This window comes from Syngnathus acus, chromosome 15 (assembly GCF_901709675.1).
Source record: "Syngnathus acus chromosome 15, fSynAcu1.2, whole genome shotgun sequence".
Taxonomy (NCBI): Eukaryota; Metazoa; Chordata; class Actinopteri; order Syngnathiformes; family Syngnathidae; genus Syngnathus; species Syngnathus acus.
The window spans coordinates 6,585,014-6,598,624 of NC_051100.1; the positions used below are offsets into that span (position 1 = coordinate 6,585,014).

The 13,611-nt window shown below is 40.7% G+C and overlaps 1 protein-coding gene and 1 non-coding gene across 2 annotated transcripts; both read right to left on the reverse strand.

Moving 5' to 3' along the window:
* Positions 1-3,358: 3,358 nt before the first annotated feature.
* On the reverse strand, positions 3,359-12,656 carry zgc:123010 (uncharacterized protein LOC641500 homolog). The gene is made up of 16 exons (XM_037271067.1): positions 12,411-12,656; positions 9,643-9,725; positions 9,483-9,563; positions 9,260-9,316; positions 8,995-9,186; positions 8,625-8,732; positions 8,116-8,161; positions 7,881-7,971; positions 7,637-7,778; positions 7,443-7,547; positions 7,279-7,372; positions 7,147-7,180; positions 6,799-6,873; positions 6,161-6,263; positions 5,974-6,083; positions 3,359-5,392 (listed from the first exon to the last, which is right to left on the reverse strand). Exons 1-16 carry the CDS (start codon positions 12,466-12,468, stop codon positions 5,257-5,259), a joined length of 1,515 nt encoding a protein of 504 aa, XP_037126962.1. The 5' UTR covers positions 12,469-12,656; the 3' UTR covers positions 3,359-5,256.
* A 766-nt stretch (positions 12,657-13,422) lies between these two features.
* Positions 13,423-13,494, reverse strand: trnaq-cug. Its single transcript has one exon. It is a non-coding gene; the product is annotated as a tRNA-Gln (tRNA).
* Positions 13,495-13,611: the final 117 nt, after the last annotated feature.

The window sequence follows — 13,611 nt, forward strand, 5'->3', positions numbered from 1 at the left end:
TTATTTCTGCTTGAGCAATGTCGAGCCCTGCGTGCGCTTTGATCGTCCTGATTCTAATGCAATTGAGATGACGCTACAATTGGCCACCCAGTCCACCCCACAACGGCGCAAACGCCCTGTTTTTGCCCAATTCTACCTAAGCAATGACTACTCTGTCATTGCTTTCACGGTCATTATTATCTTCTGTAGACGTCATTTATTATTTACACTAATGTAAGGCAAGTTAAAAATTGCTTTTAATTGTTGTCATTAGTTTTTCGTTGTAATGGTTTTAATTATTAAAAGTTATTTGCAAGGGAAATCTTTGCATTATGTAACATTTTAAGGATTTAGTGTTAACTGTGTCTTACTTCTTTTCACACTTGTATAATGTATGTTCTTTTTATTTACACTTCTTTCTACACTGAATTTATCATTAGTCTACAAAGATGGGACTCTGTGTTTTGGGGGTTATGATAAATAGCGACTAACGTAAGATATTACATTGCTGATGGTTAATCGGCTATCCTTCTTTTTCCCAAAATGAAAATCTATGCTCAACAATTCAGAAATCGACTTCAAATGTTTCATCTCAGAGGGAATTGCATTTTCAACAAGATTATGCAAATTTGATCTCTCACATTTCTCATTCGCTGTCTGAATGGCTGCCGACACATTTTACACAAATTAACACAAAAGCATGTTACACAAGCGCAGGGGGAGGGCGAACATGCGTGTGACCAACAGGAAGGCCTCGCTTCAGGAATAGATTCAAACATTCAGAGTTGCAAGTGTCTTAAAGAAGTTTCCCGCACCGCAGCGTAGATATTTCCTTGTCGAGAGCACCGCAAACCACCGGCGTTCAAAATAGCCGCGGCCTCAAATGTAGCCACGGTGAACGTGACTGATGAGAAAACGACATACCACCCCGAGCCAAGAGTACGTTACTATTGTCAAACGTATTATCACGCTCCAGGAAGCAGAAAGATTCATCAGCGGAGACGTCAAACGTGACAAAAACGTGTTGCTCTTTTTTTTTTCCCAACCAAGGGTCACTTGAGCGCAACTTGGGATCCACCAAACATCTTTAAATGTGTTTATTTATTTATTTTCTTTAATCACCTGTTACCAAATTAGCTACATGGTCAAGTTTGGCCATGGGGCGTTGTGTTGATGAACTATTTCAGGTTTCAAGTCAACCTCGGCGGCATCCTTTTTTAAGTCCGTCTGGTTTATTCTTAGACACACTGCACATCCATGAAGTTTTAGGTTGCTGCATTGCATGTGTGACTTTTTGTGCACATGTGTAAAAAGGCTGTAATTGGGATGTTTATGTGAGTGTATGCAAGTGCACGTGATGGTGGGGGGACTGGGTGGCGGGCCGGTGGTCCCGCCCTGACTGGTAAATCCGTACAGGAAAAGCAGACCCCCTATTAGCGAGACCAAATCAGAGGAGGAGGAAAGTGAGTGAGCCATGGAAATAAAAAGAGAAAGGAGGTGTGGGGCTTAAAATAGCTGTGCTATGTTTGTGTGTGTCTTGAGTGGATGCTGCATCTCCACGCAATGAGGCCAGAGTCCAAACATGAGACTGTGAGGCACACATGCTGACCACTAGTCCACTATGCTGTCGCTCTTCTTTTTTGACCTCTGATTACAACAACCAAACTTGCTGTGCACTGTGCCGTAATCTGCGGAGGCCTCAAATGCAGACGTACTCTACAACAATAAACAAGCTGCCTTTCCACGTGACCGCAGCCAGCCGCCTTCTGAGAAGTTGGTTAGACTTTAAAATCAAAGAGCGGAGAGGGGGAGGGATGCATTTGTGCAGGGTTGTGTACAGTGAAACCTCAAAGATCAAATACTCCTGGAATTGGGAGAGAATTTCCTGCTAAAACACACCTCTAAAGCTATACACAGCTTACAAGGTATACAGTGGTGCCTTAAGATACGAGTGACCCAACAGATTAATTTTTTTGAGCTGTAATGTGGGAGATTTTTGGGCTTCAAATTGCAAGTGCAAACTTGGAATAACCAGTGATGTATCATGGCAGTGAATCCCTGAGTCCTTCATGCAATTTGAACACAAACGGTGGAGCAACACATGTAGACAGACAATAATACTCAGCGATGTATTCATTTCTATTAAAAAGAAATACAAAAGCTTGCAGTAGCTGTGAAACTATTCTTCATTCGTGTCGCTGTCAGACACAGACAGACAGACAGGATACTCTATTATTCCCTGGGGGGGAAATTCCGTTTTTTCCAGCAGCATTCATACCGCAGAGTGCGTATATAAAAGACATACAGCTGACGTGTGTAACTCAATGGGCTTCTAGAAAAGGCTGCCACTCACAACGGCGTCACAAAAGAAAACCAATGTGTGACAAAATACGAGTCAACAAAACCGATATATGTGTAACAAAGTAAAAAACTAACTCCGAGCTAGCTGGCAAGCGGATTCTTCTTTTTACACTTGCATTATCATGCTAAAAGTCACCTGCCATCAGCTCGCCTCTTTTTCGCCTTAAATGCTACATATCCATCACGTCAACTTAGGCAGAATAGTACAGCTTTTTTCTAACACACAATCCTATGATTATACACTAACTAACCTGTTTTTGCACTTGTACTATGTAACTGTAAAGAACATGAATGGCACTGAAAACATTGACTGTACATTCCAGGTTGTTTGACACCACTAAGTAACCTTCATTCAGGATACTGGCACCTTAAAAGTTTACTTATATTTGACCTTACATTGTTTTGTGCAAACAGTTCAAGGTCCATAAACACATGGATGACAGTGTGGTGTCAATGAACTTGACTGCCCTGCAGAGTCCTGACCTCAACATCACCTTTGGGATGAATTAACGCGGAGACAAGATTCAGACTTTATTGTGCAACAATGGTGTGACCTTACAATTTTGCCTCATAGATTACATTTTTAATATACGTTTTGAAATGTTGCCTTTACCAAAATCAGTTATGTGCAACTAGTCATGAATTAGTGTGCTCTTTTCCTTTAAGTGAATCCGAACCTTTTAACAGGACTATAAAAAATATTAACAAGCTCTTGTTAGTGTTCATTTCATTGCTTTCCAGTACCATTAATTTTCATTTGCGACACACTTGACATATTTACCCTTACCTTTCCTGTTATTTTTTTTTTTTACACACAAAAAACAAAAGCACAGGTGCTTGCAATACAAGTTGCTTTTAAATGGTGAGATTTTAGTCTTAAGAACAAATCGAATGCATACTAATTTTGCCTTCGGTTCAGTCCTTTTGACTGGGTGAGATTAAAAATGTTAAAATTGACCATGCTCAATAGTGCCACCTTGTGGAAGCAACAAAATCACAAAAATTCTTGCCAAGATAACATAGGGATGTGAAAAATCTTTATTAAATACAAAACACTCTTTATAACAGTGCAGCGACGATAATACAAAATATTCAACAACAATGCGTTGCATTGAAACTGAAAATACCGTTTCTTGAAAAACCTTTTTGGAAAAAGGGTGAAATGCACCAATAAAGCAACAACAAAGGCAAGAAATGTCAAACTTAAAACCATGTGCAGTTGACAATTGAACATGCAGCAAGTATAAAGTCGGGCGCCCAATCCCTCTTTATACATTTTTTAAGAAAATAACAAATACGGAACACAAGTGCCACAAACAGTGTTAGAATAAAGTGTGCTTAATAAGAACGCTCACCCAACAATAAAACAATTTGTACTAAAGACATTTTTTTCAACCTATTCTTAACAATGTGACAGGAACTTCAATCGAAAAGAGCGATAAATAGTAAATACTGTCACGTGTACTTGTGTAGTGTGGATTTAAACTAGAAACTGCAGTTAGGTTGGACAATGCTAATTTTAATGCACTAATGATGACGTGTAGGCCCTTTTTTTTTCCCCCGTGCAGAGGTACCGGACTCTGGTTCAACGAAATACTGACCGATTAGAAACATAGCTTTTCATTAACTGCATCGTCTAAACAAGGACGAGAACAGGTCGGACATACAAGCGTCATAGCCCAAAAAAATTATGAGTGTGGACGTGTTTGTCCAGAAAAGAAAATTAGCGTTTTTTTTTTTTTTTGCATAGATTGAGCAGTAGTGTGTTGGCACTGCTTTATTAAAGAAAAAAAAAAAAAAAGTCTACGATACATATAAGGGGATTAGTATCTAGTCCCTTAAGGTTTTTTTTTTCCTACTGGTTGTATAAATCAAGGCAGCTTTGCAAATAAGGCACTAAATAGTTTTGGCTTGTTTTGCCATTTGGAGTTCTTACAAAAGACTTGGATTGGAAGGTGATGGCAAAAAGATTGAATCCAGTTTTAAGGAAATGCTGATGAGAAGTAAAACTAAATGTCATTCTGTTTTCCCCCCACAAAATATGAAGGCCACATTGAAAAGAAATGAGAGATCGTGCAAGTCGAGGAGAAATAAAACTATAACCGTACAAGAATAAAGTCATCACTTCACATCTGAGAATAAAGATGTAATACATCTAATGTCACTTCAAGAGCATAAAATTGTAAAGAAAAAAGATGTCTCTATGAGAATAAAGTCATAATTATAAGAGCGTAATTGTTGCAAAGAAGGGGGCTGTTTCACAAAATAGTCGCATTCATTTGACAAAATAAAAGTTGCAATATTATAAAGGGAAAAGTCAATTTTATAAGAATACAATCGTTAATATTACAAAAAGCTTTCTTTTTATGAGACTAAAATCAGCATCTATAAATGAGACTACAAATAAAACACGGCACTTGTGATATTCACTTGTCAATGTTTGGACACCATCACAAAAACGTTTTGGTTTTTGTTCCTTTTAAATGTTTTACTCCATTCCAAACTTTAATCCAGTAACTTGTCATTTTCCCATGTCATTTCTTTTCAAAGTGGCCTTATAGTCATTTGTCGCGTAATACAATCATTTGTTCTTTGCTGTGCAACCAATAGAAAACATGGGACCATGTGTGTGTGTGAGAGGTTTGCTTGTATCCCTTAAGGCACCAAGAAGTCAGCATGTGTCATCAAGTCACAGTTAGGCGATGTTGTTGCTCCCTTGTTTTGTGGTCAAAGTGCATCATGGCACATGCTTGACTTCTCATGTGTTTAAACCTGAGTGCTGGCACTGACCTTGACTGTGCTCCGTTTTTACCAGGGTATGTTGCATACTAGCCGAGAGACGCTGCTCTGCACAGTAACGTACAGTCCAGTTCCTCTGACGCTGTGTCCCGGTTTTCTGTAAACTAGGAAGCGCGATTAAGGCAGCCACGGCTTCTTGTCATTTCCTTTGTGATCGGGAATGTGTTTGTAGCGACACCTGTCTCCAAAATAGCAACCTGTGGTTCTCCAGAAGTAACACTCATCTCCGTTCACGGGGCCTCGTCGCCGTGGTCTGAGACGAGAGGAAGTATCATATGATGAGGGGAAGAAATTCTGTGCTACCTTGACTGTGACCTAATTAAGAGTGACGCTCAGACGAATATTTGTCTGAGGTTGAAAGAAACATTTTGAATTTCAAAACAAGCAGCATAAAGTGAACAATTCTTGAAAAAAAAGCCTAATGCATGCTTCAAGCTGTTTGCTACCACTCAGTTGATGTTGGTTCAAAAACTAAACATGAAATTAAGACAATTACACCTGCATCGAATAAAATAACTAGCTAACTAACATTATGCTAACATAACAGAAATTCCATAACCAGCCAATTGAAACTAGCATTTTTATACTGAAAAAAAAACAAAAAAACAAAACGACTGACATAACTGTAGCAGACCTTCTGTTTCATCATTAACTCTTCAGGTAGCATGTCTGTCTAGCTGATACTGCCCTCTGCTGGTCAAGGATTGCACACAAGGAGGAGCAACAAATTAAAGACGGAAATCCTGATGCACAAATTGTTTCGTTATTTTATCCATTCTTTTGTCTATTAATCTCAAAAGTCAGGGCACCAGTGTACAATGGCGTGCTTCTTACCCAGCAGAAGCGGCCGCTTGCTGCGTGACACCGAGAGGAATAGGAGGAACTCGCTGCTGGCGACGGTCCGGATAGCGCACCACTACACGTGTGTTCTCAATAAAATGACCCTAAGGGAGGGCAAATGTAAAAAGGACTTTGTTTTGCAACAGCAATGACGAAGTGAGTGTAAGCCGTTAGTTCTCACGTTGAGTTTGTCCTTCGCACGGGCGGCGTCACTGGCATTCTTGAAATTAACAAAGGCGCAAAACCTCTCGTGCAGCAAACGGATGCTTTCGATCTCGCCATACCTGCCATGTAAAGAACACAAGCGACTGGTCAAATACAGGATTTACAAACAAAATTCTCTAGTTAAAGTGGCTGTAAAAACTCTGGGCTAGTGATTCCGTTTGAGCTATCACTGCATAAAGTAAACACACTGATTGATTTCAAGGCAGTCATGCTCCAGCATTACCCCTAAATGTTGCCACTTGTTATCGAAGCATACAATTTGATTAGTTTTACAACTTTGTGTTACACTTGTGTGGCAATTAACAATGTTTCAAGATAATAAGAGATAATCCTTTTGATACCCAAAGGATACATGCACAAGGCTAAGTAACACACAGATAAGAAACACTGCATTTGGAAAACAGTACAGTTAGCATGTTAGCCAAGTCAATGCTATGTAGCTACAACAAGGTGTCCTAGCTGGTCCACAACTAGTAGAATAAGCTAAATTATCTTTGCCATGTTCATAGCAGGGGGACAATCTACTAAGCAAATGATGAAGTGCTATTTAGGTGATATTGTTGACATTAAATAGAACCAAATATTTTACGGTACACTTTAAAGACGTCCTTTAGGTGTTTTTCTGTCAGCTCCGCTGTCACATTTCCCACCCACAGAGATGGGCAAGGCCTGATCGAAAAACAACAGAGAGAACATGAAATGAAAACAGAAAAAAAAAACATCTTGGGCTGTGTCAACCAATTACCGTAATTTTCGGACTATAAGTCGCACCGGAGTATAAGTCGCACCAGCCATAAAATGCCCAAAAAAGTGAAAAAAAAACATATATGTATAAGTCGCTCCTGAGTATAAGTCGCCCCCCCACCCAAACTATGAAAAGAAAACGCGACTTATAGTCCGAAAATTACGGTATAATGAATACATTAATAAACATCACATTACCCATGTTGTACAACAGATTGATCTTGGTTAGGCGCTGTAAAATAAGGAAACAAAAGCTCGATTAAGGGATGGGTAGGGAGGGTAGACACACCCAAAATGTTTCTTTGCTATAAGTCATGAGTGCCAACTGACCTCCAGCAACATCGAAATAAGTTGCCAAAACATCTTGCACCGTTGAGAATTTCTCTAGTAGCAACCCGCTGTCCACTTCATCAAAACCATACTCCTGAAGCACAAAGCATGTTTGATGACAATTTCATCATTACACAAAAAAAAAACATTTTGAAGGTATTCACCATCAATTGCAGCACTTTGCAATCATAGAGTTCATTGACAGCCTCTTCACAGTCTTTGTCCAGTTCTAGCACCTGCTCCATAGCCTTCTCCGCTTCTCTGTACCGCTAAGACACATTTGCACGCCGTCGTCAAGCAATTATCCGCAAGTGAGAAGCTCAATGTCAAGTCAGGCCAGCGTGGCGCTAGTGTCCACCTGCATGCCCATGAGAGCGCTGCCCTTGCGGAAGTATCCTTTGGGCCACCCTGGAGCCAGCTGGATGGAGCGCTCTCCGTCTGCCAGGGCCTGAGGGTACAGCTCCAACCAATAGTAGCAGTAAGAACGGTTCCCATAGAACCTGCAGCAAGAACAACATACATTTCCAGCATGTATGTCATTTCTTAGTAATTGACTCATGAATGTTTCAAAGTAAGCCCTAAAATGTGACGAGGTGACGCACCTGTAATCAGCTGGGTCACATTTGATGGCTTCTGTAAACATGCGGGCTGCTTGCGAGTAGTGCTCCTCTTGCACTAGCTTTATTCCTTTTTCTACAGCAAACAAATACGCTCGTCACTGGCTCAAGCTTCACGTTCATGGATATTTATTCAGCGCATACCGCAATAGCCACGTTCATGTGAACATTGCCGAAAGCAAGGCACAATCTTCGAACATAGGCTTTGAATGTTATTTACCTGCAAGTGATGTGCTTTTCCTTGTCATGGCTTCAGTTAGCTGTGTCTGCAATGACAACGACATAATTGACATGCACTGCTATGAAAGCATACATCAAGATAGGTACTGCACATGAGAAGAGGCAGAGAATCTAAAATGGTGATTTTTGTCACAGTCATGTTTAAACTTTAATATTATTCATGTATTTGCATTGGAACTAGGATTCCTGTAATGTTTTGAAGTTATTCTCGTTATATGACTAGGGCTGCAACTATCTACTGACAAATCTCAGAACTGTGCTAACCACTCAAGAACTCTCATTCACTGAAATTCCTTTGCCCCTATCAAGAAAATCTCGTCAAATGCCCATCCCCAAAAACACACGTTCCGGCAGCTGCTTTTAAAAGGTGGTGCATGGTCTACTTTTTACACGTCAGACTTTGCACCACCAAGAGGAACAAACACACCAATGCCACACGAACGTTATGAGACGCACACACCTCGTCCCGCCGAACGACTGGACAAGTACCTTCCTTCTGGCCTCGTTCTCTTTGTTCTCTTTGGACTTGCGGCCTTTAGGCTTGACGTGGCTAGCGGCGTTGGCAAAGAAGGCACTGCTAATGTCCCACTCGGGCTCCTGTGGACCATGTAAGACATGTTGATCAGTAACTGAGTGGGAATATTGGGCAGGGGAGAGGAGGGTTAGGCAATTACAGGAAAAAAAAACAGAGGGTAAAATTCGACTCATGATTCATCCATTTCAAAACTACTATTCAACAAGCAAAACGGAACTGTTCATTCCGTGAACAGACTTCAACACTGCATTCTTTTTGTCAAGCACAAAATCATAAATTGCCCAATATTGAAATCACAGTGAAATAACGTAAACAAGGCCCCACCTCTTCCGTCGATTTGGCCTTCCGACGCTCTTTGGAGGGAGTGGCAGCTTTGGAGGTAGTGGGCTTGTCTGAGGCAGCTGCTTTTACATCCTTTTTGTCATCCTTTTGCAGGTCTTTCTGGCCCTCCACGTTAGCTTCCGCTTCCGAATCAGAGTCTTCCAATTCCGACTCGCCGCCTTTTTCGTCTTCATCCTAGCGAGGAGGACCACATTATTATTATCCAACGTAGCACAGCTCAATCCAATGTAGAAACCACAATGATTACCTGTCTCTCTTTGTCGGTTTGCTTCAACTGCTCTGACTTCTTCCGTATTCGACGGCGCTGGAAAAAGATTCAAAAGTTAATCCTGGGCTGTAAAAATGAATCAAATCACTCGATACCTTCTACTGGTAATTCAAAGAGAAAAAGGTTGGAGCAAAACATTGCACACTTGAGGAAGTGCAACGTGGACAACAACTGTTTAAAAAGGATCAAAATGTGTGTTTACCTTTCTCTTGGCCCTGCGTCGCTCTGCTCTGCGTCTGACCTTCTCATCATCGCTCAGGTCCTCCTCGACATTTAATGCATCCTGAACGCGAGCGCACGCACACACACAGTTAGAGTGGCACTATGAAGCTTTGCCCAGTTGGCGTGCCCCTGTTTTTTACCTGGGATATAGCCCTAGCATCATTTGGGCCAGGGACTGTGGCACCACGGTCCTTGTGTTCTTCCTGCTGCTGCGCAGGCGGACCTGTTGAGGAGCGTGGTTAATTATGCAACTGCACTTTGCAAAGTAGCAAAAGGCACTCAATTTGCTACTCACTAACAATATGAACATTTGAACGATGCTGATTTTCACACATATACACTACTTTTTGTTCAGAATGTTATGCAGTGATATGGCCAGAGAGTTTCATCTATTTCACTGTTGATTGCACCAACAAATTATTGGAAACGTGTCAACAATTAGTTTTTAGTTGCCAAAGTGTGTGGCACACGCCTACCAAAGCAGGACTTCCCACATTTTTAGGTTTTTGGCTTTGGACTTCTTTCTCATCATGACAGGATCATTATCAAGCAGGATGACACTATAAAAAAAAAAGCCACGCAAGTGTCATGCAATGCAAAGGTGTCTTCAGTTTTGGTAAATACATAAGTAAGTTTGTGTGGATTCCATAGATAGCTCCCAATTAGCTAGCAACGCGTGTTAAATTATATTAGTCTTTAACTGCTGTTTACTTCTGTCTATTCATTCATCCATTCTCTACCGCTTATTCATTACACCAACCCATACAGTTTCCGAAGTCTTGAATATCACTTTTTGAAAACACAGCAGTGCTTTGATACCTAAAAGGAGGATCTCACAGTCTTGGATTTTGACCTTTTGTACACATACTGCAAATGACGAGACAAAGGAAATGAAGTCATGTCCAGATGTCCCTTTTACTCTTCACACAAAACTGAGTGCCCGTTCACGTTGCGAGCGAGCAAGAACATACTGCCCCTCACCCATTTCATTGCTATTATCCTTTAGATCCAAGAAGCGTCATACTGCCTTCCACCCCTCCCTTAAGAATACAAATCCCAGGTTACATTCATCATCTTTATTGAATTTCCTGACAGGTTATGTTGCAGTAGAAACACAAATCAGACCATTGCATGCTGAACTGACATGTACTGCCCGATGTAAAGAGATTATGTAAAGTCAGGATTGATTCATGGTTCATATTGCAAGATTGCCTGGACACCTAGATGTCAGATAGAGAAAATTGACTTCCTTGTTATAGTAAAGTTCAATGACATCTGATGACACATTTTGGAGATTGCAGGGATGAGATCATGGTTTTCAGTCCAAATAGCCAGGATGGGTGAGGCATTCTGAGAAAACTAAACTACTACCAGTGGTGTTTGACATTGAGAACCTGTTTCTCAGAAACACCCCTGTGAAAATCCTGCGGATGATAGTGGAGGCACACAAAAGATGAGAAACCACACTGAGACGTATGGTTAGGTTTCTATTTGTTCAAATCGGATAAAATAGTAATGGATGAAAACGTGACTCATGAGACACTTCTAGGCTTTCAACAACACTCCGACACCGCCATGTTAAATGTGTCCTTTGTACGATTAGGTGGACTGATTAATGTTGTCCTTCTTTTAGAAAGTTTTAATCGTCTTAACCTGAAAACACTCACAAAGCCTAAAAACAATACCAGTGTTCCACTTTGATACTTTTGTATCTTTGTGACGGTATGTGGCAAGCATCCAAGGTGGTCGGACGTCAGCAACAAGAGTGTCTCTGTCTCCTGGTTTGAGAGTGTTTGGCTGAAACAAAAGCTCGTTCCACAAGAATGCACAACACAACAGGGCCACAACAAAAACTCAGCTTTGAGGTCCTTTAAATTGCTAATAAAGTGTAATTTAGCGCACATTTGACAAAAACGATGCATATTATATTTGCTCTTTTTATTTCTGGAGTAATAAAAAAAAGTTTTAAAATGTTACGCCAAGTATGTGGGAGAAACATAGCCCAGACACCTGATATTAGTAACTTTCTTTTTTTTTTTACAGCATCAATATGTGTTGTACATGTACTGTTTCGGGAACACTAAAGGTGCTTTAAAGTAGGACGTACCAAATGTGTACATGTCATAATGGCTTTCTATGACATTCCTTTTAGCCTGTAACAATGGTTGTAATATGGATTGGGATTGGTTCTTTAAAGGGTCATTTTCTACTTTTGGTGAAAACTTGGGAGTGAGGACTACACAGTTTTAGATTTTTAACATTACATCAGACAGATGCAATGTTAAACTTCAGTAACTTGTACTAGTAAACCTCAAGCACCTCAAAATGTATTAGTAGTGCTGTAGACAAATGAGTCATAATTCGATCATCGATGATCAATATTTTGTCAATTAATTGATTAATTCTGTCAATTAATCGTAGCGCCTCTGAAATATTGTTTGTATTATGCATTTCATTTCCCCACCCAATGACCATATTCTTTATCAATGTCCATCCCGATCACCAACACTAATATCCTTCCTTTTTTTTTATGTCGGCTGCGCTCTGACAAGGATTTTGAGGCATTGTTGTCATTCCTACGTCCTCCCTTCTCCTCTAACCCTCATCTGGTTTCACTATAAAGCCATTTATATATCTTCACTTGGGCGTTTCATTACAGTGGAATGAGACAAGCTATCTAAAAAAGTGCACAAGCCCACTTTTATGGTATGTACTGACTGAAGGTAGTTCGAGAAAAGGGTGTAACTGGCATTGTACCACACGCAGACTCATCTAAAAACTTATCTCCACAATCCGAACACGAAACGACGAGTTAAAAGCCCAGCTCATAGCTAACGCTGGCCAAACGATTTAAAAGGAGTGTTTACTTTTGGTCGACTTTAAAAAGTTGGGGCAAAGTGTTTCTTACCGCTGGCGAACCCCAACAGACGACATATGTCACGGGTGATTTTCATGAGCGCAACCATCCAGCTTTATCGTTCCCCGAAACAGCCCCGATGAATCGATGAGAAGACACTTGTTTAGGGACGGCGTGGACAGCTCAACCGTGGCATCCGATTTGTTGTCAGTGTCCGGTGAATGGAGGAGTGGGTCGGTCGAGTGGGAATCTCCCTGCGGCGGATGCGTTTCCAGCCGCTTCCTGACGAGTTAAAGCGTCGTCTTAAAGGCGCAGTACACCCCGCCCCCCGCCCTACGTCACATAGTTCTCATTCCATTGCACTGATGGAAGCCACGTTGCATTGTGATAAACTCACATTATGAATACACAATATAAAAATAATATTGATCCCCACCAGATCCTGCAGATGGAGCACTTGGCTCTCGGTAAATGAATACATGATTGAGATTTAGCTCTGTGTCTCATATGTCTTTTTTTCCATCTGTATTTTATAACTGATACTGATTTGGATCAGAAAAGTGAAAGGAGAATAAACATAAAATAAACCTTATGGGTTCTATGGTGTAATGGGCAGCACTCTGGACTTTGAGTTCAAGTCTTGGTGGACCCCTCAAAGTCCTCTCTAAATGTTGGAATTGGGAAAAGGCACAAAGTGAGATGTGGAAAGTTTTTGCTATGCAATGCAAAGCCTGACTTAATGTACCGTGTGAACAAATTGCTAGCTGAAAGTAATTGTCAACAAGCAAATGTATGCCCCACTGTTTGCATTTGATGAGGCAATTAATTAATGAGTGAAGTCAACCACTCAAGCGCCAGCTACCAACAAACCAGCTGCACTCATTGTACATTTACTTGCTTTTTAAAATAATGATGTATAGTAAAAGTATCAGTTATTATTGGAGTAATCAAAGATAAAAAAAATTCTGAACTGTCAAAGTTATGATAGATTTTTAATGTGTTGCTTGGGTAAAGATCAGGTGACCAATGACAACCAAGAGCAGCAGGATCACCATATTAGCAAAGGTTCCACCGAGATTTGAACTCAGATCGCTGGATTCAGAGTCCAGAGTGCTAACCATTACACCATGGAACCGATAGAGAAATAACTTGTGTAGGTCAGTGTTAATGACCTTATCGCTTATATTTCCTTGCACAAGGACGAGATCTGCTTCAATTCCTTTCGGGTTTATTTACTTGATTTCACATTAAA